Here is a 27,676-nt window from a genome sequence, read left to right as displayed (position 1 = left end):
TGATTGTTCTCCTTAGGCCAATATTAAAAACTAAGTTAGCTTACTTAGGTGTATGTAATTTCGAAAGAATATAAAATTAAAAAAAAAAAAAAAAGAATATAAAATTAAATGGCAACGAATGGTCATCTTAGTGGTATAAAAAACACATCGAAAAGAAAGTGTCTCTCAGTTGGAATCCCAATTAACGCAATTAGTGTTTTCCATGCTCGGTTTCAGGGAGTACAGATTCCCCATGACTTCTGAATGAACCAAGAGAGCATTACGGATGAAATTCACCACTGGAGGGCTGAGGAACAGGTAGCTGATTATACCAGGAGGTAGGAAGATGAGGTTATATATGATAGAAAACCCTGCTGAATACTTTATTTTTTCCAGGTAAAGTATCCGTTAAGGAGGACATTGTATTACCCAAGCACCTTATTCCTTGGTCGGTGTACTGTATATCCAAAAACCTTCCCCTAGCTACTCTCACGCTTCTGTATGAGGGCCCGTGTTGCCTTGGAGGCTGAGAGGTGGTGATTGAACCAAACTCAGTGCAGGGTCCAGAGGCTCTTCTGAGTCTTTCAGTTGACTCTTCCTATCCCCTCTAGTCCAGACCTCTTCACAGCCACCATTGCTTTCAACCTTCAGAAGTCTGCGAGGGACAGGCATCATCTTTAATTTACGTACAGATGAGGACACAGAGGCCCCAAGGTTTCAAACGACTTGCCCAAGTCACAGCTGGTCAGCTGGAGCCCTCTCAGTGGGAAGGGTAGAAGAGGGTCTGGCCTGGCATGGACCTCCCCTCCCCCCTCCCCCCCCCCCCCGGCCTGTTAGGTCATTGGCCCACACCCTCCAGTGAGGCCTGCCCCACAGCTGTGGCAGAGCACTAAGAAGGGAATTCCTCTCTCAACTCCCAGGCACAAACGCAGAGTTCACGGGCCTCCACTCTCCCACAGATGAACATGTGTTTTTGTGGAAAGACCACACAGAGGAGTTGGGATCTCTATGCTGTTTCCAGATCTGGCCTGCATTGGCTGTGTAGCCCGAGTCAAATTATAGAACCAAGGCCACATTCAGCTGGAAGGAATTTAGAGATTGCCTCTGCTGGTGCATCAGAACCACCAGGACAGCTCATGGAAGCACAGATTCCTGGGCTTCAGTCCCAGGTTTCTGACTCAGTAGGTCTGGGGTGGCACTGAAGATCCTGCTTTTCTAGTAACCTTCCAAAGCACGAGAGTGCCGCCGATACAGGCACCCCACGTGAGTATCACTGGCCTATGATAACCTTGTCTTAAGATGCGTAAGCAAACTTTTTCTCAAGGGCCAGTTAGTAAATGTTTTAGGCTTTGCAGGCCGTACAGTCTGTGCTGCAACTATTCAGTTCTGCCGATGTAGCTGGTAAGTGGCCGTGGACGATCTCTACATGCATATGGGCCTGTCTTCTGATAAATCTTTATATCAACAGGAGGCCCCAGGGCTGTAGTTTGCCGATTCCTCACCCCATGCCGATAGAATCTGAGTTCTTCCCCACCACTCCTTGCTTTCAGCTGTAAAATGGAGATGCTATTCCTGGTCTTACTTCTCTCCGTGGCTATGACGAAGACAAGGTACGATAAACACTCAGAAAAAACATTTTGTATCAGGTTCAGTCAGTCCCGTATTGTCAGCTATACCGTTTTTAAGCACAACGCCTTCCTTTACTTTAATAATCATTGAATTGGACTTATAAATATCCCCTTGAATTATTATGCATCACATAAAAAGAAACACAAAGAGGCTAAGAGATGACAGAAGGAATCATTTTGAAGGGTAACTTAGGACCTCTCTTTGCGTCAGAAAATAAAAATGTAGAACTCTTCCTATGTCAATAATGCCTCCGTGAAGGAGAACAAAAACGTGAGTATTGAACAAGGTCAGTCAGACAAAAAACAAAGTTTATGACGGCGTGACACACTAACTGCCTTCGTAAAACATTTTAATTAAAAACCATTCCATAAACAAAGATGTAACCAACAAGTTATATTATTTTTTATTCATGTTAGAATTTCTATCAGTGTTTGAACATTAATATTTAGAGAGTTTGTACATTTTTGCCTTCTGAGGTTTAAAACGAGAACCACGCTAGGTCACAAATGGTAACTAATACACATTCCACAACTGCATGGATATTCACTCAATCTCACTCTCTTAACACTGTTAGACATTTTCTTCTCCTTGCTGTACTTTACAATGAAAAGTGTGCCCCACTCATGTCTCAGCAAAGTTCCAGACATTATGGATTCATCACATATAAATTCTTTAAAAATATACTTCTGTCAAAAGACTTGATGACTACTATATACACTACAAAAATAAATTTTCATATAAATAAATTATATGGCATACTTTTATCTTTGTAATTGAAATGACACAAACCCATTTCTGCCCAAATGGGCAGACAATGAGACCCAGTTTGAATATTTCCTTTAAACTCCTTACACTAAAACCTACCATGAGTCCTTAATGAAAATGTTATATACTCTGAACTATTTAATATTAGTAAGCACTCTATACAAATAAAAATTCTGTTCAAAGGTAAAACATAGCTGTAATAGTGTTTCCAATAGAAATAAAATCCCTGCATTTTTCTGTTATAAACTGGCATGACAAATACTGTAGGAAAACATTCTTATGATACAAAATTATAAATATCAGCAAAGATTTTTTTTTTTTTTAAAAATTAAAACATCCAAATGAACAAACAAGACAGACAAAATAAAACTATTTTAAAAAAGAGAGAGAGAGAAATTCTGGTTGCCTGCCAGCCCCCGAGTTCTCCCTTTGCCAATGTGACTACTGGAGAGAGCTCTACGCTGTGCAGAAAGCAGGGGCCAGCCAAGCAGTCAGGCACCATGCAAGCTGGGCTCAGGAAAGGAGTGAGGGCACTCCTCGAGCCAGAGGGAAGCAGACCTCTGAATTTTGCATCATCTCTCTCCTGGATGCGGGATATTACGTTTTCTGAGCAGAGCTGGGTGTTAGGTAGACAGACAGTGTGGCTGACAGAGGCACCCAACAGTAGCAGTGGGGGGCCATTTGGGCCCCTGGCATATAAACACACACATCTGGTAGCCACAGTCTCGCGGCGAGTTTTACAGTCTGAGGTCACTACACTGCTGGTACTACTGTGGGCCGTTGCCTTTCGAATAAGATTTTCCATGTAAAACAGGAGGCATAATGGGAGCTGCCATTTGTGCACTCCTACAGTAGCTTAGTCCGGGTACCGAGTGCTTCCCCAACATTTGTTGGTCTCTGGCTAAGAGCCTAGGAAGACCAAACCTCAGGGCAAGGAAACAGAACTGACACGGAAGCAGATCTTTAAAAATAACACCTGGTTGAGAGATATGTCTCTATATACATTCTTCAGTGGGGGTTATGCGATTAGCATCTTCCTGCTCTTCAATAAATGTCACATTGAAAGAACACTAATGATGGTGAGAAAGAGGGGGATGAGATACTTAGGAAGCGTGCACCCATAATGTTAATATGAACACTCGGAGGATCAGCCTTCTGAAGCTCATATCCTATAGAATTTCCGATTCCGTATCTCCATACTGGATGCTCACTATTTTAAAGAGGAGGCAGACAAATCCAGAAAGCCCCAACCGTGCCATTTAGCAAGAGAGGGAGTTTAAATCGTAGGGACTCAAAACATCACCTCTGGGTCTGTTGTGGACCCAGAATTAAGAGGTCATTGTCTCCAGAAGATTACCAATCCACTCTTAAATTTGGGTGGTGATGGTGGCGGTGGTGTGTGTAAGTGTGTGTGTGTGTGTGTGTGTGTGTGTGTGTGTTGTGCGTTGGTTACAAGAGAGGTACAAGGAAGGCTGCGTACTTTAGAGGATACGCTCACGGCCCAGCTGAGGCTCCCACTGGGCATGTTCTCTAGGTCTTTAATACCAATGAAGATGAAGAGATGTGAGCTCTGTACCCTGAGGTTCCAACATCCACCACAATGGTCCATGCGAAGGAACTTATCTCCTCTGAGGCACGAGTTGGGGTGTCTGGATGGCAGCCAATAATCTTAAGAGATGCCCTGAACTTGAAGTGAGTCTGGCAAAAGGATAAAGGAGATGTTTAGGGCTAGCCCTCCACCAGCGCTAGCACTAGAGATATCCTGACTCTTCTGGCCAAAGGTAGAGCCCACCACGGGTTCACAGACAGTAAAAAGAAAAGAAAAAGAAAAAAAAAAAAAGTCACAGTACAGTACATCGGGAAATCGCACACATGTTCACACACACAGCCAAACAAGAGAATCTCATCCAACTACACCTAGAGAAGCCACCGGGGTTAACGTGCTTTCTTCATATTTGCTCATTAAACAACAACAAAATTATCACGCATAGCGTGTTTGCAAGTTAACAGCAACATTTCATACTACCACAGGGTTGTGATATGCAAATTTAAAATATTTTAAACAGAAACCTTTACAAAATAATCCTATTACATAAGCAATATTTGCATAGAATTATACAGGTAAATTATACAATATTTAAGCAGCAGCAACATATGCTGAAATTTAAGACTAAGTTAAGCTTGGTTGTGGCACAGAGACCAATGTACAAATAGGGAGGGGCTCCGCTGCGGTCTCTCCACCGCCTGCTCCGGAGGCGGGAGTGCAGAAAACCCGGATCACACTACTTTACATCCGTTCCCTCGTATATTACACATGTGTACACCTCTTAAATATTTATAGAAATATTTCACAAAATAATACAATCAGTTACAGTAACAATGAACTGCTGTCTGGCACGTCACACCTTTCTAACTCCGCAGCTCTCTCCAAGCAGTTCTGGTGGGGCAGGGTAGGGGTAGGGAGGGGCTTCCAATCTTTGGCCTCTTTGCTTCAGATTTTACTCACCCTTTAAAAGACAAAAAAAAAAAAAGGAAGTCAAAGTAACAGGTCAACGAGTTCCCTATTTATAAAGCACAAACACAGGCACAACGGGTCTGGGGTATAGAGATCAGGACGGTGGGGGATGGGTGAGGGCATGAGGGGCTTCCAGGGGTGGGTCATGATCTCTCCCTTGACCTGGGGGCTGGTGACAGGGATGTGCTCACTTTGTGACTGTTCACTGAGCTGTGCGTTCATCAGACATACCTGCTATGGCTTTAAAAGACTGAAAAATAGGTGATAGGGGCAGCTGTCAGTGTCTCTGTTGAGATGCATTAAACCTCCACAGGCTAACTGTGAGGGACAGATCCAATCTGGAACTCAACTGGTTCTCCCAAGGATGACGAAGCTTAGACAGGCAACCCTGCCTGTGGGTAAGAGGTCACTGCGGTTCAGTAGGGGACACATCAGTGCCCAGGGCTCCAGGAGGATGCAGCCATCTGCGTCCCTCTAAGTCCCTGAGGGGTCACTGAAGAGCAGTGCCTCTGAGGCCCACCCACCTGCCCACCGGCCCCGCCCACCTCAGTTGGAGCTGCTGCCCCGGCGCCTCTCCTCACATTCCACGTCCTGTAGCTCAATGACCTCCACCTTGGGATCCCTCCTCTCGCAACGGACGTTAAAAGGCACATGGGGGTCCTCAAACAGCCCGTGGTCAGTCTCAGGGTAGTCCTCGTAGCCCGGGCGAAGCCCCCCTCGGGGGTTCCGACTGGGCCCGGGCGGGGGGTGCACTGCAACAGTCACGGACGCCGAGGCCGTCACGGTGGTGATGGGCTGGCAGTAGCTGGGCACGGAGCTGCCCGTGGCAGTGAACGCTGGGTGCCGAGGGTTGTGAGAACGGGTTCCCCGGGGGCCCGTGCGGTCCCTATTGCTAGGGCCAGAATGCCCTTCAGTAGAAATTTCGAAAGCGTCTCTGCGCGGTCTGTAAGGGGGCGGCCTCAAGCATTCTCTGGGGGCCTCTCTTCTGGGCTGCTGGCCTGGCCGTCCGGGTGGCAGGGACCCTGAGTCCAGATGGGGCTGCTGTCGAGGGTTGGAGGGTGGGTGCTGCCTCGGTTCAGGATGGACCACCTGCAGAGGGCAAGGGCAGGTTGAAACAGGCCGGGGGCTAACCCCAGGCTGGGCATCGGCCCCCGCTGCCCCAGCCCTCCCTTCATGGCTCTGACTACCGCCCGGCCACCCACACACAGCTCTTTCTGAACTAGAGCTTAGTCAACCCCACAGATGGCTGGAAGCGCCCCAGGGAGGGACCAGGGGCCTTCCACCCACAACGACGTGGCAGAGGTACGCCCTGTTTGGACCCTATGCCTAGGCTTTCTCCAGCACAGCTGGCCGGACACATACGGCTGCTGCCCATAAATGCAGGGCTGTGGTCTAAGTACCCGAGCTGCCTCTCTCCCACAGTCCGCCAACCCCACCCTGCCGGGCAGAATCCGATCTCGAGCTCCTCTTCTTCTAAAATGACTAAATGTCTGGCCCTGGCTCGCCCAAATGCAGGACGTTGCCCGGACGTTACCTACACTGTTGAATATGGTAGCCATTAGGGACATATGGCTATTTACATTTAAATTAACTAAAATTCAAAATTCAGCCCCTTAGGTCGCACTAGTCACGTTTCAAATGCTCCACAGCCACACGTGGGCGGTGGCTACTGCACTGGAGAGCATTTGCGCTGTCACAGAAAGTTCTACTGGGCAGTGCTGCTCTATCCTGTTGTTAGGAATCTGGTTTCTGGGTCTCTGTACAAAGCATGGAGCAACACAGTGGCCACATCAATCAAAAGGACCGTGACCAACTTCAAAGTCGTTCAGCTTGTACCTATTTTTAGGCTCCCGCTGAACAAAACCAGATTCACACTGCAGCTCAGCAGGCATCGTCACGGGGGGTAAGAGGAAGAAAATTTAGGTTATTTGGTTGGCCTCTCTCTCTTTCATGGAAGGGCAGCTCCAGCCTGGGACTGGAATACCCATTTCCTGGAGGGACAGCAGGAGGCCCCCTGTCAGAGCAACAGGAGCCTTAGAACATTCCTTGGGTTTTGTGTGCTGTGCTCCAGGCCTGGGGGGCCGAGGACATCCTGGGGAGCACGGAGAGGGGAGAATGCAGTTGGGGCTCCCAGGGCCTCTGAGAAGAGGCTCCGGGCTGCTCACGGTTTTCCTGAATTACTGAAGGCTGGTTCTCAGCTTCTCTGCTCCTTCCCGCCACCTAGGATACGAGCTTGGAGCCACAAAAGCTTCTGGTGAAGTCTTGGACAATAACGACTGAAATAATTTTACACCAAGGGTAATTAAAAGTAACAGAAGTGGAAGGGAAAAGAAATCACTTCTGCTGGCAATAAAAATACCATTACATTTTAAAACAGGTATCATCCTACAATGATATGTAGCTTTCAAAAAAAGGGGGGCAGGGGGAGCAAGGCATGCTTTACCTCCGGTCCTTAAGCTCAAACTGTACTTAGCTCAAGCATGATATATGCTGATGGATGTTCTGTGTAGTCACCAATATTGGTCCCTGCCCTTTTCAATCTGTATGAGATACAACCACACGAAACTGACATTTTTATCGTTTAAGAAGAGCCAAATATTGGCAATTTCATATGAGTCCACCTAACCTATACATTTTTTGGCATGCTGCCTGTGATTTGCTGTTCAGAGCAGGCAGGGGCTGCCTCCTGCGGTGACTTATGACTTACGGTGGAGCGGGCGAAGACAGGGTTCTCCGTGGCTTCCACGATCACTTGGTGGGAAGGGCCCCCGGTGCCCTGCTGGGTCTCGTAGTGCCGAAGCTCCTCACTGATGCCCGAAACCGTCGTCTGAGAACTGTACTCCGAGTCAGAGGAATCAGACCCGTTGTTCGTGTGACCAGGGGGCAGAGCAAACCGGACCACGCTGGGGGGCGGCTCAGGGGAAGGGGTGGGCAGCCGGTTCAGCCCGTTGGCTGGAGACACCTATTTAAGGGGATTCAATATTACAGGTGTTATCAACCATTTACCAGGTGGCCACACTTAAGGTTCAAAGCACAATATTGTTCAGGGGTCGCTGCCCCTCCCCCCCACCCCCAACCCCCCACCCCCGGCCTCTCACGCTACCCTGTATTCACTTGGCCCAATCCCTGCCACTCTGAAGACCCTTGGGCCTGACAGCTGGAGCGAAAGAACTGCCCTCTGCTTTCACACTCTGGAAAGGCAGGCCGTGCCCTTTTTACTCCTGTTCAAGCCCAGATATTCTTCTTGAGTGGAACCTACAAGACTCAGGTTGCCAATCACTAGGTTTCAAAAATAAACAACCTAAACCAAATCAAACCGTTCCCCCTACGTCCCCAAAGACTATTAAACTGAAGAGAAAAAAAGCCATAGTTATTTGAGCTGTTTACTGAAAAAGTAAACAACCAGCAAATGTGGATAGACTTAAATATCTAAATTAAGAGTGACACCAGGAAAAACAATATTCAGGTGGTCTGAGGGCCGCACACTACACTGGCAACAATTACTGACCTCAGGATACGGTCCGAAGAAGGACAAAAGGACTGGCAGCAAAACCAGTCCGTTGAGAACACCCAGGATCGTTAGGATTGCCAGGACAGCAAAGAAATACCTTGAAGATAAAAGGGAAACAGGAACACTTACCACGGCAAAAGTCAATTAAGCTACCCTTCACGTGCCCAAACGTCAGAGCCAAAAATTAACAAAACCCACACCAGTGAAAAGGCTGTTACAACACTGCGTTTCAAATTCAGCACGAGGTTAGTTTTTTTTCTTCTCTTTTCTTTTCACCTTATGACTTTGAGAACTACATTCTACAACCCAAAGTGTTAGTTCATGAAGGGAAGAAAAAAAAGTAGGTTTGTTAATTTGCTGAAATCTCATGGCATGCAATGTTATTTATGAATGTGTTACACAAACACAAAAATATGGAATGTGAACTGAATGGCCGAGCAGACTGAAAGCACAAATACAATGCAGAGGGGCCCCGTTCATGAAAACCCAGCAGAAGCAAACAAATGAAGTGAAGGGTGTAGAATTTAAACAATTTAGCCCAGGAGGAAAAGCAGCCCACTTCTGCAGGCAGCTAATCCACTGTGAAATGCTTCTGCATCTTAGAGCAGAATCTCTAATTAAGTCTCCAGCGTAGCAGGTAAGGCTTTCCCTGGGCTTTCATTAACCGCAACTTTCTGCCCAGAATTCTGTGAGTTCCAGTTTTACCAAATAGTTCCAACTGCCATCTTTTAAGAACACTGGAACCAGCTTTCGGCAAAGAAAACACTGCCCATTCTGTGGTTGCTGGGGCATTTTCGGGGGAGGGCGGTCCACAATGACGGGCTGCTCAGCCGGCCAATCTTTTGTTGAACAATTTAGCATCTCTGAATACTCTTGTTTTGCGTCAGCCAATTCAAACATAAAGGCCGCAGCACCGAGAAGAAGAGGAGAGTGCACAAGTGGCCCTGCTTTCCCACCGTTGAGGGCTGAGGTCTGGGATCCTTCACGAATACCAAGGTGAACCTGTCAGCCAGGGAGAGTCGCTGGAGGATGTCGCACACAGCTGGAGGCAGCGGGCTCCACGCAAGCATGCGTTTCTGTAACTAACGGTTTCTAGGGCAATTCTGCTGGAAGTGGGCTGGGGTGGGGGAGAGCTCAGGATGTTCTGGGAAGAGGGAGGGCAAGATATCTATCTGTTAATGGTCCTCTTGATCATAAAACGGAACAGGCACCAAACTTTGCTGTGCCTATATATGTTTCAACCTTAGATGAAAGGAGAGAGAATCCCTATAAAAATACAAATACCTCGCAGCTATTGTAAACATTAGAAACTTCTGAGCTGCATTAGTAGAAACCAAGCAGCCGATGTCTTGCACTAATGTAAACTGCTTTAACTTTAGGCTGAGGCATATATCAGCAGCAGGCATTAAGACATTTGCATCCCATCCATCTAACTGCAGAATAAACAGACCAATTAGATTTCTGACAGCTTAGTGTATACAATGTCTGCTCATTTAGTCGACCTCAGTGAGGGCTTTATCAGGTTAATCCATCCAGTTCTAGAAAATGGGAAGCCCTTTTAAGTGCTTGAAACAAGAACCCTGATATCTCTGGGAGAGAACAAGACGCCATGGGTTAGATGAGAGAGCTGGGATCCTGCTCTCCACCGAGGTCCCAGATGGTTGTTCTAATTCAGGCTACGTTTCTTCTCTGTGGCTCCCTTGGCATCCCCCACAAGGCTGAGTTAGATCCTCTGAGATCCCATCACACTCTGTTTCCCATGGTTTTGAATTGCCTGTGACCTTGTCTCTCCCCCCATAGACCGTAAACTATGGACAGGGGGACGGGGTCTACATTACTTGCAGTTGTGTGAAATGGCACTTATGAGGTGCTCACTACATTGTGTTGAATGAGACATTACACAAAGAAACTCTATTTGACATAGGGTTTTTACATCACAGAGAAACAGCTACTAATGCCCGAATAAAGGAAAAGTCAAAATCAAATTAAGAGCTTCAAACAAAACCCAGACCAAAACCTTCACCTAGTTTAGGCATATGTCTACCTGATATTGGCAAACAGGGTGTACTAATTGGGCTTGTGATCAGTCATCTGTGCCGAGAGGATCAGCAACGTGGCCATCATCTGGGAGCTGGCTGGAAACGCGGACTCTGCTCCCCACCCCCAATGAAGTCTGATCTGCACTTACAGAGAGCCCCAGATGACTCTCGAGCACGTTACAGTTTGAGAAGTACTGGTCTACACCTCTCCACTCATTCTCCACCCAAGCGACGGTGAGCCAACCCTGGCACTCATTCTAGCAAGGCTAAATCTCCATGATGCCGACCCGCCCGACGGGGTAACGGCACAGACCAGTGGACTGATCTTTGCTCGTAATAAAGAAACGTTGGCTACAACTTAAAATCCTCTTCTTTTCACTTGGAATTGAAAGGCCTATCGCAACATACACACCAGAAAAGCCTGTTTAGATTCTCTCTCTAGATTATCGAAATGTCCCTAACGATCCAGTCATTTCTCACATTTCATTCTGCTCTACCATGGTCCTAATTCTGGACTATCTTTTATTTATCGATGATTCTGGCCTCGCCCCTCCACGGAGCAACAGGGTTACATCCAAGGGCAGCTTTGTCAAAAAGCTGCGGAGGCTTGTTCGGAGAAGAAAATGGTCTTTCCCTGCAGTTCTCAAATTCTTTTTAAAAGGAAAACTTGCTCTCCTTTTATACTTCACAAAGTCAAATCCTTAATTAAATTCACCAGAAACTGCTTGCCATGAAATCCAAATTGAAAGATGTATCCAACTAGGCTTGGATTTCAAAAATTTATTGGTGTTAAGTCACACGTTAAATGCTTCTTAAATCTTAGTGGCAACTCAAATGTGAAATCAAGGCATGTCGTCTTCACTTCTTAAAAGAATAAAATCTATGTGAAAATTGTAGGCATCTGTACGTTTTCCTTTCTACAGTTTTGAAGGAGAAGTAAAGGTCAAATTCAGTCAATTAATGGGAACCAGGTCATTTCTTTCTGTTGGTATTTCTAACCTCAATAGCAATAACTGGGATATCGGTTTCAAGTTGTAGAGTTGCCTTTGTTGCTAGCCCCAAACCCTCCATCTTTTCTCCCTAAGATATTCCCCAAGACAGCTCTAGAAGGGAGCTTGCTTTTATGCCCCTCAGGATACCTCTGAGTTAATAAACTCAAAAGAAAGTGGAGTCACAGATTGTGGCAATCACTTCACGATGTATGCATACATCAAACCACCATGTTGTACCCCCTTAAATATATACAATATTTATTTGTCAATTATACCTCAATAAAGCTGCGGGGTTAGGAGTGGGGCGTAGAGTCACAATGAAGACATGCTGCAATCTTCCAGAGACAGAAGGAAATAAGCAACAGAGATCACATTAGAAACTAACGCTTACCTGACGATGAAATCAAACTCGGATCCTGCAAGCATCAGCACTCCTAACAGAGTGGAGACGGCACCATCCAGAACAGGTGCAAACATGTGCTCCAGGGCGAGCATGGCCCTGCGGTTCTTATCGCCAATGGCTGTTAGAAAGGCCTGCGCGACGAGGAGAGTTCAGATGATCAGATTCCTGGACTTGACTTGGTCAGTGGCCAGCTTCGTCTTCAATGCTATCAGCCACTTTCATCCGCCTCCACTGAACCTCTCAGATCTTACCCTCTAGCTACTGGCATGTTTAACTGGGGCTGCTCAACTAGCTAAATCTAGGTTTACACTAAATTGACCTGGTCGTGATAATGGGTTGTATTTGGTATTGATGTAAATCTTGAACATCAAGAAGAAAAGAAGAAAAGCATATTTACTTTAAATTTAAAAACCATGCCAAAACTATACAAATGAGCAAAATGTTCCCTCCTTTTCACCGTTACTCACGCTTGCGTTTACTCCCCACACTTAAATGATCTAGCATCATTCACATGGGAGACCTCCAGTTGTGAAAGCGACAGCATTTTGCCCGATTTTTTGAAAGGTCAAGGTCTTACTTCCAAATTGGCTTATTAGCACCTGGGTGCTAAATACATATTTCCTCACTGTTACACTGAGGTTAGAAATTCTGTCACTGTGTTCCAACTAATGTGTTTGTAGTACACGTAAGTACCATGAAGGGATCACAAGAAAAACACAGGGCTGTAAATTCAATCAAGCCTGTTCTAAATATGTGTGGATATATCTCACCTCTTATGCATTCTCTAAAGCTCTTCTAGGTCAAGGATACTGTTGATACCAAATGGGAACTTTATGGAGATCTCGGTATATCAGACTGTTGGCTTGAGAGTGTGACCCAGGACCATTTTAATGTGGGTTAGTGACTGTTCCACCCTGCCTGTTCCCCCAGTGGGACCCAACAGGGAGGGCTGAGCCTGGCAGAAGCTTGCTCTCTGAAAGTTCAGGCTGCTCTAGGATGTGCTGAGAAGAGGGCTTGGGGCCCTTGCAGGTGCACTAGGGAAGGACAGGACGTTATTCTACTTAATGGATGAAGAAATAAAATTACACAAAAGCATGCAAAGGTGCATTGCGAATTTTCGTATTTTTCTCTGAAGTGGGGTCTATGTATGGATGCTCTTTCAGAGTTGGGAGATTTTAGGGTCAAAGTAGTTGTCTTTTTCTCCCGGGAGGAAAGCACCGGGATGGTTTGGAATCATGTCGCTCTGTGCCGTATCTGGGCCGTGAGGCCACAAGGGTCAAAGTTGGGTTGATCTTCTTGCATATAACTTATGCTACTGAAACAGTAAACTGCTAGGCGCCCATCGATTCCTTGACGACTTTCACATACAGGACACGGTAAGAACACCATGTCCTGTGTGTGGATAGTCTCTTGATGAAGACCTGGGCTAGCAGCACAAAGCCAAGCTGCCTCTTGAGACTCCTTCAATTCTCAGGAGTAAATCTTGCGTGAGGAGTAGAGGAGTTCCTTCACTGTTTACTCAGCACCGGTATGGATATTTATGTTCATACTACCTCAGAGATCCAAGGGGCCGCTACAGTTTAAAGACCGTCGTTAGCATTTCCACCGCAAAGATCTGTTCTAGGACCACCCTTGTGTGTAACGCTAGCTACCAAGAAGAGTGGTTTTCATTCACATCAGAATAAAATGATTTGTGGATTTTTAACTCGCAGGTCATTTTTCTCCTTTTTAAAAGAAATGATATCGTAATTATGTGTTCTCTAAGCTCTAGGCTCTTCTTTCTAAAAATCCCCTCTCCTTCTTCCCAGCTCAACGGAGGAAAGTAATTTGGGTAGGCTCAAAATGTAGAAAACTGTTTCTATATATTATCAGCTTTTTATTATACTTTGGCGGAAAAACAGGTTAACTGCAACAAAACATTCCTTCTGAAATATAAACATTTATAATCTCTACGTAGCATAAATATGGCCCTGAAAGAAGACAACAGACGGTAGAAGGCGGAAGAATCTGTCTAGACACCCATGTGTGTAGCGATGCATGTGCCATCTGTTAAGCCCAAAGAAAATCAATGCTAGAGACTGCAAAAGCAAGGCTTTTTGCGAGAGCAAAGGCTTTTACTCAATCAAAGTAACTTGATCCAAGTCAAATGCTTGGTTTCCTAGCTAAGCATTCCAAACATCAGTATTTATTCAGTCAGTAAGTATTTACTGAATGCCTACATAAACCCAAGGACGCAGACTATAAACACAAGTGTGTACGGAACATAATTTACACATCGCTATAGGGCTTTTGAATGATTCTCCGATAAATGTATACGATGGGTTTGTCTCTTGGGTTAGACTCCTCTTGAAGTTTACTTTTCTCCCACAACGCATTCACAGGACTGTGCATAGAAAGAGCCGGGGGAGGGGGGGATTCCTATTGAGAGCAACGCTAGTTCTCCTACTTTCTGCTGTCATGAATTTGGAAGCTGGGAGGTCGAAGGAGCTGGGTGGGCTCAGGTGGGAGAGCTAGTTCATCAGCCCCAGGGTATTTCCTCAGCTGCCAACTCACCTCACCCCCTCCACTATGCCATCCCCACCAAATCTGTGAGTGTGGTCTCATTTTATCCCTGCTTTATGACTGTGATTTTAAAAATTGTATGTATTCACGCACACGTATACACCATCTGTCTTAGGAACAGGAGACAAGCTCAGGACCCGTGGTGACACAATTGACGACACCAAATGAGCAGAATGCTTCCTGGCCCACTCGGACACACCAAAGACACTGCCTACTGCTGACGTGGCCTGGCTTTCACCTTTGACACCCTTTTTCTTAGATTTCCCCCAGAGGGAAAGGAGTCCGGCTGAACTTCAGCCACTCCCAGGGAATGTCTGTGCTCTGAAGCCTTTTTGCCGTGATGTGTGTCAGGTGTGTTCCTTGATGTTGGAGAAAATGAAAAGGTTCCCCAACTTGGAAACTAAAAAGAGCTAGAGGAAACAGGTTGCCTTTTTAGTGAACAGCTTTCACTAAAAACGTCTCCCATACCAGAGCAACGTGAACGGTGAACTCCACCCCGATGCCGACGGAAGCGATCAAGATGACCACAGGCACGGCACTCAGCTTGATTCCAATGAGGCCCATCATGCCAAAGAGCTCGACCGTCATCAAAGCCAAGACTGTCACCTTGAAAAAGACACACAGGATGAGTGGCTGGGCACAAACACACTCTTGGTGTTGCAAAAGTTTTTTCAAAACTATTCCCCGAGCGCAATCGATAAGGAATTATAGAAACACGCACTCACTGCTGGCTACAAATTCAATACAGTTTAAAACAAGGTGTTTCCTTCTGTTTTGATCTTAACCATCAGAGACCATCCTTCAACTTATAACTGAGTTGCAACTAGAGTTTTTGGTTGCCTTGCCCTCCATCCTTAAGAAAGCTGATCGGACGGGGTGAATAAGAGTTCTTTTACGTAAAAGTAGCTTTGCTTTTGCTTGGAGAGTCCATGGACTGAGTGAGGATGACTTGGGAGAAAGGGGACGTGTGGTCAGCTGATGTGGGTCAGGTTACAGCCCCTTCACTTTGAAGAAATGTGGAGTTACTGGGGTGGACAAAGCAAACAGTCAAATCCAAGGAAAAGCTTTTATTTGCCTTTCTTTCATCTGCCTTGTAAAAATTTCTAGGGGGATGGAAAGAAAATCTGTGTGGCAGACTTTGGAGTTTTTTGGGCCAAAGAGGAGAAAATACAAATAAAACAATGAACTACACAGAGACAAAAGAAGGAGAGAACGATCTTTCCTTCAGGAGGTGGGGGTCAGCAGGCAGTGAAGGGGGGACAGACAAGTACAATAAAAGTTCCCTTTGCTTTCTTTTAATAAGCTAATGAAAGATGGATAACATCAATTGCTTAAGTACCATGAAAACTCCTATAGACTAAACATTTACCTTTAAACATACCTGTTGCACAGACTTACGGTACAGAAACAAGACCTGGTCTCTGTTTTTATAATTCTGGCATTTTGAAGGCTATACCACAGTTCATGGAATTTAAATACTGCCATGATTTTATTAGACTCTACCCGAAACTTGTTTCAAAATCTGAGAGTATTATACTTGGAGAAAGAATGCAAAAAACAGGTTGGTAGTACTCGTTTATCAATTCTGCCCAAGAGTTAAAACAAACACACCACACAAAACCATCCCTAAAACCACTTAACCATATACCACCATCCTAACTTCTCGAATTATTGCTCCATTTAGAAGAATCTTCTCTACATTTGGTCTGGGATGTAGTAACAAAATGACACTTGAATTGAGAAAACAGTTATGCTTTGAGTGTTTGTATTTAATAAATGCTCAGCTCTATATTATGGAAAGTGTGCCTCAAAAACTCCCCTATCTTTACACAAAAAGTTTAAAGGAGAGGGGACAGAAGATTAAGGCCATTAAAGGCTCTACCTAACCATGAACCTCACCACCTCCAGTAGAATAAATACAGTATGGATGATGCAATCTATACCCTCCTCCAGAGGCCCAGACATAAACAAAACTTCCCGGCTGCAGAAAGAGCTATGCTGAAAGGAATGTGACTTCCACAAAGACCCTTAGAATAAACTCACAATGATCCCGGCCGTCCAGGGGTTCAGGAGGAAGACAGCACACACGAGGAACGTGCAGGCCAGCACCACGCTGATGGACAGGAGGAGCCAGTGGCGGAGGCCGATGTACTGCTCCCAGAAGAGGAAGGGGTAGCCGTTGGGGTAGCTGGAGAGCCCCAGGCTTGTGTAGTTGTTGCAGATCGTTCTGACTTTTTCAATTGCTTCAACGAAGTCTGAGGTGTCACGCAAGCCGTTGAGGTAGAAAGGGAACTGAGCGTATTCGATGGGCTCTGCTGCTGGGACTGGAGAGAGAAAGGCAACAGGGAGAGGGCCCATGGATCAGGGGCTCCTGGCAATACTGAGAAAGGCAAACAGACGCCATCCAAGGGTGGAAGAAATGCAACAAGCTCCCACCGTTAGCCATCCCAGACGTGCATCCCCGGATTCTCCACCATTGCAATGAGAAGAGAAAGAACTCGGCAAGAAAGTCCACGTACTGCACCTCTTTCAACATGAAGGACAAACAATACCAACGATGGTCTTCAGGTCTTTACAGTTTCAATCTTTGGTTTAAGAAATTTTAAACAATGATCAACCTTTGATTTTGGGGTGTGTGTGTGTGTGTGTGTGTGTGTGTGTGTGTGTGTGGAGGAGGAGCCTGTGATCTGTGTACTGATTTACCCTTAGATTTTAATCTTCTAGAAGCAGTCACTCTTTGTAATGGGTCTAAACAACTTAAGAATTCAATTGTGGGAACATTTTTTTTTGTTCAACTGACACAAGTGAAAATACTAAGTTCAAACTGTTTTACTCAATCACTTATGAGAACAAAATAACTCGAAAGTCATGCTTTACTGAGAAAAATGCTTGACTTTCTTATCCTTTTAGTGATCTAACACACTTAAACCTTCCATGCTTCTTTTTTTAATGCAATGCTAAGTCTTCAGCAGCAGGGGAAGAAATCCTTACACAACAAGCATTTAGTTGCTGCCGTTGTGTGTTCCAGACCCTCTGGGGTCATTCAGTTGACTTGCTAAACATGATTTGCCCTATTATAATCTCAACTATAAATTTTCATTAAGACAAGCCTTGGCTGCTTGCCACAAGGCTCTGAGGTTTAGATACAGGGAAGCACAACCCGCCTGCTCTCCAGCCATGTTCGCAAAGGGACCTGTCTTCTTTCTCACGTCCTCCCTTGGCCTCGTACCCAAGGTATACGCTACTAATATCTCTAACACAAATGCAAATTAAATCCATCCAGAACCACCTTTCAAAGTCGGGGCTGAGAGGTGAAAGGAAGAGGACGCTGTTGTATACAGACTTTTCTGCTCCGGTTTAAACAGCTTTGACAGAGTACAGGTGCTTGGTGGCTTATAGGAATGACCCAACTTGCCAAAAATCCCTTCAACACCAGAGTTGACAAAGTTAAGATAAACATATAATCCCCAGCGATAAAACTCTGCAACAGTAACACAACACTCAACCTGGAGGCGTCCCCAACTTTCACATGGAACAGCTGGCATTAAAGAGAGAGGCCTGGTGGACGTTTTAGAGTCAAAGGCACGAAGGGAGACTACAGACTCTTATTTCTCAGTGTGATAGAGCATGAGTTGCATTCGATTACACATTCTCATCTGTCTCCCAGAGTTTTAAACTAAAAGAAATATATTGTTCTGTTTACACTGTTGAACCCTGCGTAGTGTCAACGGATGAGGGCCGTGACTGAGCCTGGAGGTGTGGCATGTAAGGAGCCCCATAAGCTTGCAGGCCCAATGGAAGGCTACTTACTTCTCAGCCTGGTTTCTGGCATGTAGTCGGCTTTGTCGTGGACCCACTCAGGACGGTGAGGCCGGATGTTGGCTTGGGAGGCGGCGTAAGCCACGGGGTCATTGCTGACCCAAGCGGTCAGGTAGATGTAGAAAGCGTTGGGATTTATGATGCCGTCTGCATCCACCAGGCGCCGTTTAGTGAGCTGCAAAATGGGCAGAACAGAAGCCTTTCAGAGGGGTGCTTGGGGTAAACACACTCCTGCCTAGAGAGAATTGGAGCGGAGCTCTGCACCAGCCTTTTGCTCCTTTGCGGCAAAGGAGAGAATGCCCACTCTTTGCAAGTACAGAAAATCCCATCAGAACACCTTTGCTTTCTTTCAAAATGCACGTATCAGAGGACGCAATAATCGGCATGTTTATAAGACACACACACACACACACACACTTCTGCAGACCGCCCAGGAATGGACTGAACCAATTAAATCTGAATGCTAAAAGACTGCTGCCAAGGCGGAGAATGAACAATCTGAAGAAACATATTTATAGGAGAGGAAGGGGGAAAAAAAGCTGGCAAGAATCCCCATACACGTCTGTGTGCAGTTAACCTCTGCTGTTAACACTAGAGGAAATGCCACCCAGTAAATGGAGGAGAGCTACAAAAATAAAACAACATCTGTATAAATTTTGCTAACACTAGCCTCCTATGACCTGTGTATTCAAAAAATGCCCATCGCCAGAAAGTGGAAGGGACGGGCGCACAGCCTTGGTCTTTCTGGGAACCTTATTCTGAGAGAGGTGGTCACACATAGTACGCCACATCCTGTGAGGATGCCAAATACTATGCTCCCTCTAAAGTGGGTCTGTGGGCCTTGCATAGGCGAAAAGCATCAGGTGACAGATATACATAGACACACACGTATGTATGCATATACTCCTTCCTGTTTACTTTAGATTGAGAAGCGGTTCCAATGCTTTCGGTCTTTTTTAACAAAATGAAAACACCAATGACAGAAGCTAATAGAGAAAGAGTGAAGGAAGAAAGTGGAGGAGAGTGAGAGAACTAAATTTTAGGGATCTGGATTCAATTAATCCACAGGATATGTAACAACCGTACGTCTTCAAGCCGTCTCTGGAATTACATAGTACAGCTCACGGCCTCCGTGCACACAGCACGCCCTTCTCCCTCCCAGGCAGAGGAAATGATGTCCGGGGGCCTGGCCCCATCACATTTGTTCCACAGTGTCCCTGGTCCCTAAAACCCAACCCAGCCCCCCGGGCATCCCCGCTATCTCTCAGACAGACGCCTCTGCCCGCAGCCCTGTCAAACCAGACAGCATGCCCCTTGTGGCCATAAAGCACCAAGTTCACACTCCATAATAACTCTGAACAATGTACTTTGTAAATCTGTCACCTTTAATGCCAGCAAAAAAGGGGAGACAATAAACAGAGCTGCTAGGAAGATCATTAGCATGACGGTTTTCTGCCTGAAGTCAGTAAGCAAGTAAGCTACTACAAGGGGAAGCCAGTAGTGGGGCTGGACTCATCTGAAATCCGAAGGGTCCAAACGCCCTCCCCAGCATGCCCAAGGAATCAAAAGGGAGATGCCGGAATCCGAGTGTCACAGCCAAGAGGCAAACGCAGCTGGAGAATATGATTACCAGATAGAAACAGCTCTTCTTACTTAGGGGGTAAGCACAACAGTGAGTCCACTCAGATTCCAAGGATTTCCATCTGCCTCGCTGATGAGAGAGCAATCTGTCTGTCCTCCTCTGCCCCTTAGGCCACAGCGATGCAAAGGAATCAAACACAACACATCTCCCTATCCTTCTATCCTTCCCTAACCCATCCATCCACGCCAAATTCCATTCTTTCAAATTCTGCTCCCCAATGGATCCCACCTTTCCAAGTTTGAATAAAACCAAGACTGACACGGTAACAAGCATAAGAATTCGAAAGAGAACAATGCAACACAGTATGTCTAACGTCTGAAAGAGTCTGCACTGCCTCGACTATACTTTCTTCTGACGATTGCTCTGAAGGTAAGTAACACACTTGTCCCCACTTGACAGATGAGCAAGGCGAGGCTCTCTGGGTTGCCTGCAGTCATCCGATCTGCTGGTGGGATGAAGAGAATTAGAGCCAACTCAATATTCATTCTTCCAGCCCCCGAGGCCTCGGATCTGCAGAGAGCACAGGCTGGGATCGCATGCTGTCAAGCAGTCTTCAGTGGCAGTTGCCCCAAACCCCTGCTCAACGACGCTCTCCGAAGCTCCCACGGCGTAAGGCAGTGAGCGTACCTGGCTGATGTCGATAGGCTTATCACGGCTGCCGGTTTGCACCAGGAGTTTGTAGGCAAGGACCCCATCATCTGATCCGTTTTTGTAATTGTTTGGCATGATCTTCCCAGTTTCCCAGTCACTGTCAAATGCATCCTGAAGTCCTAGAAAAGGCAAATGTGTGTAATACATTATAACTCTTACCCAGAATGATCCTGGTCCTAACAGGGTGCTCTGAGGACAGCGGAGCATTTGCCATCAACCCCAGACACTCCGAATTCTAGTTGTATCTGACTTCATGTGACACTATTAGATTTTTCGTGAACGAACTTCAAGTTGCTGATAATCACTGCCTCAAAGGCAGAAGGGGAGAGTATTCACTTCTAGGAAACACATACACATGTTTTACCTCAAAAAGCCCCCCTAACTCCCCTTCTTCTCCCCCATGACAAAAGAAAGCAAGAGGGCTGGGTGAGAAAGACACGCCAGGCCCATTCAGTGTTTCGTGCCACATCAGGTGCTAAGCCATGGGTTCTTCGATACAACCAGAAATTCCACTCAGAGCAGGAAAAACACATTCAAACTCCCGACTTCAAACAGCAACTCAGTTGCTTCTCCAGCCCTGGGTGAGTGAACATGATTCTGTCAATTTGTTCCATCTGTTCGACTTGTGGAGCTAATACAAGCTGTGGGATCGGCTGCCAGGTTGTGTAAAGATCACAGCCGACACCTATTCACTCTGGACTGTTCTCTTCCTCTCTGCCACCCTTCCTCCAAGAGGGGCTGTGGAGGAGAGAGGAGGAGGGATCTTGTGTGCATGTGTGTGCAGGGAAATACCTCACAGGGTAAATTTGGATCATATTGAGAACAGGAAGCCACAGGCCAATAGAAGGGGGCTCTGTGAGAACAGATGACAAACCGCAAGGCCAAGGAGGGGAAGGAAAGAGCTTTCTGGGCTTGGGGGATGGGCGCGCCCACCAGCCCACCACACACAGCTGCGCTTGGCTTCTGTAATCAAAACCATCATTACAGACCTGACGGTTTGGCTACAGCTGTAAAGAGATAAGCGTGTTGGAAGAGAAAACAGGGCCCTGGTGACCCGGCCCTCAGGTCTGAGCAATTGCTGGCTTGCACACAGTCTCCTCTGACATCGCCCCCCCTCTTCCGTCGCCCTGCTCCCCCAAACCACCTCCCACGTTGAGCTCCCAAGCCCCAGCAGCCCAGGAAGCCACATCTTCTGAACCAGCTGCACGTGCACGGGTTAGACGTGGCCAGTAAGGAGGGAGGAGGGTTTGTTTCATTTCACGACACGCCCCCGTTCCCCGCAACACACAGAACTGGTTCCGTTCGTGCTTAAAATGGTTAAACTCTTGGGGTTTGAAGTTGGGGGGAGAAGGGAACACAGGACTCCTCTCTCTCTCTCTCTCATTCTCTCTCTCTGTCCCAACTAAACCTTCCTTCCGACATTGCTGTGGGTGTTGTTTTCACAGGAACAATTTAGGGATGAGGGCCTCGGGCTCGGTGGTGAAAGGCAGCCCTGTTCGGGGAACGTGGAGTGGCCGCGGGGCCGGGCGGGGAGACCACCGGGATGGCTGCGCTCCCCTCTCACACAGACTGTTTTTCATAGCGAGGCATGCATACAACCATCAGTACTGAACAGATGTTATTTGATTACCTAAAGCCTTTTTTTCCCTGTTTTTGAAAAAAATAAACAGGAGAGAAAAAAACAACCCCTACCAGAAAAGAGGCCTGTTTTGTTTTCCTCACCATAATAGAATTTCCATCACTTTGTGGCCTGTGTGGCACTTTAACCCTTTCCTCTTGACCTGCCACCCTGAGGAGCAGAGCTCACGCTTACTGTGAGTGTGGGGCTGTCTAAGCAGTTTACATTGATTACCCCTCGTTTAATTCTTAAAACGACCTCGTGAGATAACCTACTAGTATGATGGTTCCCACTTTACAGATGAGGCTTGGGAACGTGAAGTAACTTGAGGAAAGTCATCCAGCAGGTAAGTGCTGGAGCTAAGCTTTGAACCCAGGCAGCCTCTGCCAGAGTCAGCTGGAACCACGAATGCTCTAAATCGCCCTGAATGCACTATGGTGCCCAGGAAACAAACATCTGTTGATAGCAGAGTTAACGTGGGCACCAATGACATCTGGTGGCAAATAGGGGGCCCCAAAAATCTGAGTGCGGTTTTAAGATATTTATACTCTACGACTCTGGGGACACCCTAGAGGGGAACAAGGAAAGAAAGATCTGATTTGGGGAAGTCAACCCTGTTGGCAATTCCACTCAACTCATCACCTACGCTGCTGGCCCCCTACTCGCCATTCACTCTGCTGGGGGCTTCACGATGAATGAGAAATGATCACTGACTTCACAGAAAGGTCAAGTTCTTTCATAATTAGTGTATTATTTTCTGATTAATTATCAAAAGGCTCAAGTAACAATGGTTTGGCCTAAGTGCACGCACACTATACAGTCTTGACACAAAACAAGGAACAAAGATTTGCTTCTTCCCTTGGCTAAATATTTCACATTCCAACACATGCATACTGTAGGAAAGAACTGTGACGTTTCACTTATTTTATGGCAAAACATGAAAGTTTTAGCTAGAACTTTTTCATTTAAAGTATTTTATACTAGAAATTATTTTCCAGTGTGAAGTTCTGAGTTAATTATCTCAACTGCCAATTTTTCTTTGATACAGGACGCTAAAAAGAAAATGCTAATCTAAATTTTATTTGCATATTTCAGTGTGAAATATAAACAAATACCATGTGTACAGTGTGGTTTTTAGCTCCAAGGTCACCTTATTTGCATGTATGCTTAAAGGTGACATTTGAGATGATTTCTGTATTACCATTATACATTTTTATGAGTAAATCCCTCCCCCCGCCAAACTACTGGAATGTTGCTGAAGACCAATGGGATGACGTGGTCTGTAATGGTCAATTCCATTAAAAACTAATGCGGGTCCCATCACTTAGCAACCACACAAAGTGCTTTGAAGGAAAGCTGACTCAAGGATAACTACTTCCTAAGAGGAAATGTTCAAAGACCAAATCAGCCACTCAACAGGCCTGAAAAATGTCTAGGCAGCCGGTGGTCCCAGGATCTGGCCATCCCGTGTGCACTGCTCTGCCCGGACCTTGGTAGAGTCAGATGCAGAGGCCTAGGGCTGGCTGGGACGCCGACCAGTGGGCATGAATGGATCTTACTTGGTCTAGGTGGGTGCTGTTCACTTAGCCATCAAAACATGATTCAAACGCACCTCTTAAAAAGATTCCCAAGTCCAACTGCTTTAGGTCTTTAAAGGGATGAAAGCATGGGGATAATTTACAATAGGCTATAAAAAGGTTAGCCCTCTGCACTGCCTGGAGACAATGCCCCTCTACCCTCTTCCAAAGCGCCGCCTAACATGCCATATTGAACATTCAAAGGAATGGCCGAAGACACTGAAATCAATTCCAGGATAACCCTTCTTTGCTCAGATACTGGCAGTGCTCTGCAGATCTCTTTGTTATTTGTGGCAAGTTATTTGCATGTCTTTGGCCAAAGGGGGAAAAATGAAAAGCAGGGAATCTCTCAACTTTCTAGTCTTCTTTTGATTCATCATCTGAAAAAAAAAAACAAAAAAAAAAACAAAAAAAAACACCACTGCTTCCCAAACTACTGTAAAAAAATAAGACTGGGAACAAATTCAAGTTAATCTCACGAGCATGTTAAAAAATAATGTTGATGTTATGTAGTTCTCTTCGCCTTCCTCAGAAAAAGAGGTCAAATCTGGTAATACACGCACGAACAAAATTCTAGGAACACGAGTCAAAGACAGAAACGTACTGAAGAATTTTCAACCAAATTCAAGTTGTTTACCATTTCATGCAAACTCACAGGGAAACTGGCTGCTTAATCTTTACATACAAGTGTATTGACTTAAGACCAAAAAAGGCACTTAAATCTGTGTTTAAACAAGCCTAATTAAGTGGGAAATTAAGACAATCATTTGGATAACTTAAGCCAAAAAATGTTGGGGCCATAATTATTTGGGTATTTCAGTAAGAGTATTTTTGCTTGAATTGTGTAGATAATTATCTTGATTCTCCACTTTACTTTGCATGTGTCAACACAGAATAAATGAACAGATGTTCTTAGAATCACTGAATACATTCATATTCAGTCAGCAGTTAGGAGCAAGTTTAGGCTGTCTTTCTCTCCAGTCGACTACTATTTCCTAGAAAGGTTTCTAAGGGCAAGGTCAGAAGCTGAGAAGGCATTTTAAAGCAGAAATTGATTATTTATGATATACTATGAGATGCGATCAAGCTTACTCCATACGTTAAGTCAAAAGATGGTCAAAATACGGAATTTTAAATTATATTCACCAATGATGCAAAACGACTGATGTAGTAAGTTACAATTTGGCAGTGAGTCAGCCTAGAAATTCCATTAACACTTGGATTTCACTTGGTCACCAAACTAGCCACCATTAAAAAAAAAAAAAAAAAAAAAGAGTACTAGAAGCATCCAGCTCCGTATTTTATAACCTACTTTCCCATTTCCTGCTTTAAAATGCCTTTCTCAGCTTCTCACCTTGCTCTTAGAAACATTTCTAGGAAATAGTAGTCGACTGGAGAGAAAGAAGGCCTACAGTTGCCCCTAACTGCTGACTGAATAGGGATGTATTCAGTGATTCTAAGAACATCTGTTCATTTATCCTGTGTACTCATAAATTCTTACAGAAGTTCCTGAATCAGCCATTTGAACTGTTTGCATCGTTTTATAGGTAAAAACCAGATTTGGGAGCTGCCCCAGAAAGAGTCTATATAAGAATTTTCAGCAACAATCAGAAGTCAATGAAACATGTCAGTGTTCCATTATAATCTAACACTTTAATAAAGTGAACAAAGGGAACTTGTAGAAGCTGAACACACCAAAGACCAAATGGTGAATGTTTACAAAGGACAAGGGCCCTCCAGCAGCATCTTACCTTGGAGCCAGTCTCTGAAGTAGTGCAGCCACATTTTGGGAAGCTGTTTATTTTCTTCCAACATGACATACTTCACATTACTGAAACTCTTATGAAGGTCGTAAAGTAAGTGCTGGATATTGGGGTAGTCTGCCTTCTGAGTGACTATATACATGTTGTAGAAAGAGAAGTATTTGAACTGTGCAGCGATAAAGTCATATTCTCTAGTTTCCCGAGGCACAATGTCTGTAAGGTCCAGCCCATCACGCACTCGGGTGGTCCCATAAAGGCTGACCCCCAGCAGGCCCAGGAAAAGGAAGATCACCACGACCTGCAACAGAATAAGGGGCCCGAGATCAGACCCGGAGGAACATAACCGACTCTCCCTTGACAAAGATGAGCTGTTTGGTTTATACCTCACTCTTACCATCACACTATCCGGATGTACAGTGTAGGGGTCGTTCTCCCAGAGGAAGAAACATAAAATCATGGTAATTTTTTTTTTTTGGGGCGGTACACAGCCCTCTCACTGCTGTGGCCTCTCCCGTGGCGGAGCACAGGCTCCGGACGCGCAGGCCCAGCGGCCATGGCTCACGGGCCCAGCCGCTGCGCGGCACGTGGGATCTTCCCGGACCGGGGCAAGAACCCGTGTCCCCTGCATCGGTAGGCGGACTCTCAACCACTGCGCCACCAGGGAAGCCCGGTAATCGCATTTTTTAAACAAGCTCATTTAGAATAAAATCTTTAAAATGCAAGGAGTTGCTGTAAATGGAAAGAAACATTTGCCACACAGAGATGCACTCCTGTAGAAGATGAGCTCATTAAAATGGCCTCGAGCTCTAAATGGACTGACTCCTTAGGAGGCCTGAAATACACCACATCTGAGGAAGCAATCTGATGAATTCCAAAGGCGCCTGCTCTGTTAATTTTTGCAGACAGTAGGAGTCTTCTGTTTTGGTAATTACCTTGGCTTTTGGTTTCAAGAGGAAAGGGGCATAGTGCTTCTCGGCAAAAGATGAGAGTGTCCACCTGCTGCAGGGGGGCTCAAGGCAGTGGAGGCTAGAGTCAGAGAACTGGGAGAGCAGGTCCCTCGTGGAGCTGGTGCTCTCGGGGCTCTGGCAGCTGAGCGTGTCCTGGGCCACGGTGACGGGCTGCACGGAGATCTCGGAGCGCGGCTCGGCAGTGGTGTAGTACACGTGCGTGTGTGGGTCGTACTCTGTGCGCAGCTGCACCGTGGACTGCATGGTGATCTGGGTTTCGTGGGCGAAGCTGTGGCTGCTGTAGGGGGGCGGGGGGCTGTAGCGGGTGTTACTGTGAGTCTCTGTGTAGGCCTGGGGTTCAACCTGAATCACTCTGCTGACACAGGGGCTGAAAGAGGGGGAAATACGTTGGAATGGTATACCGAAACAGGGAAACGGTGCTTTCATTTCTGCCGATGACTGACATTATTCACTTTACACCGCCCTGATTTAGGAGCCAAACATAGCACTGAACTCCACAAACACCATCCGGTTTATCTATTCGGACACAGACGTGAGTCAATCGAAGGAGGCCAAATGGATGGTTGATCCTGAATTTGGCTGACAGAAATCAAGTGACACGCTGATGAACCTCTTAATGCATAATTCCTTTAAAAAAAAAAAAACCCAAACCAAACCACCCAAAGGGTGATATGTTTTCCAGATGGTGGTTTTCAACCTTCGTTCTGCCCTAATCCATAGAGATACAACGCATTCCCAACAGTCAGCGATACGGGTGTGTGGTAAACAATGATCATGTGTATCACAGCCTCGGGGCTGTAAGAATGTTCAGTTGAGGGAGGCGAGAACCCCAGTGACTCCGATGTCCCCCAGAGGAAGCATCCTCTGTCCATTATCTGCCCTGCATTCAGCACCCATTGACTACGCTTCCTTCTAAGTTCACAGACTGAAAATTTCTCTAAACATTACCACTCTGCTCCCAACAAATAAAGGCCACAGGGGCCAGAAAATGTACCTTGTAAAACAGCAGAAAATATCCAATCTCCTGTCCTCACGTCGATACAAATCCATGCTGAGAATTGCAGGAAAAATCAGCAGAACCATAGCAAAATTGAATACCACTACTACAGCCGCCTGGGAGAAAAAAAAAAAATGTAGAGGTCACTAACACATTTCCTCCCAGTCAGAGGACTGCTTTGAAAATAAAGAAGCTTTAAACAAAATCTTTCTTTCACTTTCCTAACTGAGGTGTTTAAGCCTGAAA

General features: G+C 45.8%; 1 protein-coding gene across 3 annotated transcripts in view; it reads right to left on the bottom strand.

The window, feature by feature from the left end:
* Positions 1–3,769: 3,769 nt before the first annotated feature.
* Positions 3,770–27,676, bottom strand: part of PTCH1 (patched 1) — a 65,749-nt gene continuing 41,842 nt past the window's right edge. For 2 of the 3 annotated variants that reach the window (XM_065879840.1, XM_065879841.1), the window contains 11 exons: positions 27,428–27,546; positions 26,398–26,800; positions 25,454–25,763; positions 20,484–20,626; positions 18,206–18,389; positions 16,439–16,719; positions 14,864–15,001; positions 11,822–11,964; positions 8,397–8,496; positions 7,596–7,850; positions 5,435–5,977 (listed from right to left, as the gene is read on the bottom strand). In XM_065879840.1, the coding sequence (XP_065735912.1) occupies positions 5,435–5,977; positions 7,596–7,850; positions 8,397–8,496; positions 11,822–11,964; positions 14,864–15,001; positions 16,439–16,719; positions 18,206–18,389; positions 20,484–20,626; positions 25,454–25,763; positions 26,398–26,800; positions 27,428–27,546 (2,619 nt within the window). Of the gene's footprint in view, positions 4,881–5,433; positions 5,978–7,595; positions 7,851–8,396; positions 8,497–11,821; positions 11,965–14,863; positions 15,002–16,438; positions 16,720–18,205; positions 18,390–20,483; positions 20,627–25,453; positions 25,764–26,397; positions 26,801–27,427; positions 27,547–27,676 lie in introns of those variants that run through there. The other variant, XM_065879839.1, reaches the window with a different exon arrangement.

Source organism: Phocoena phocoena, chromosome 6 (genome assembly GCF_963924675.1).
Source record: "Phocoena phocoena chromosome 6, mPhoPho1.1, whole genome shotgun sequence".
Classification (NCBI taxonomy): domain Eukaryota; kingdom Metazoa; phylum Chordata; class Mammalia; order Artiodactyla; family Phocoenidae; genus Phocoena; species Phocoena phocoena.
This window is presented reverse-complemented; position numbering and strand designations above follow the sequence as displayed.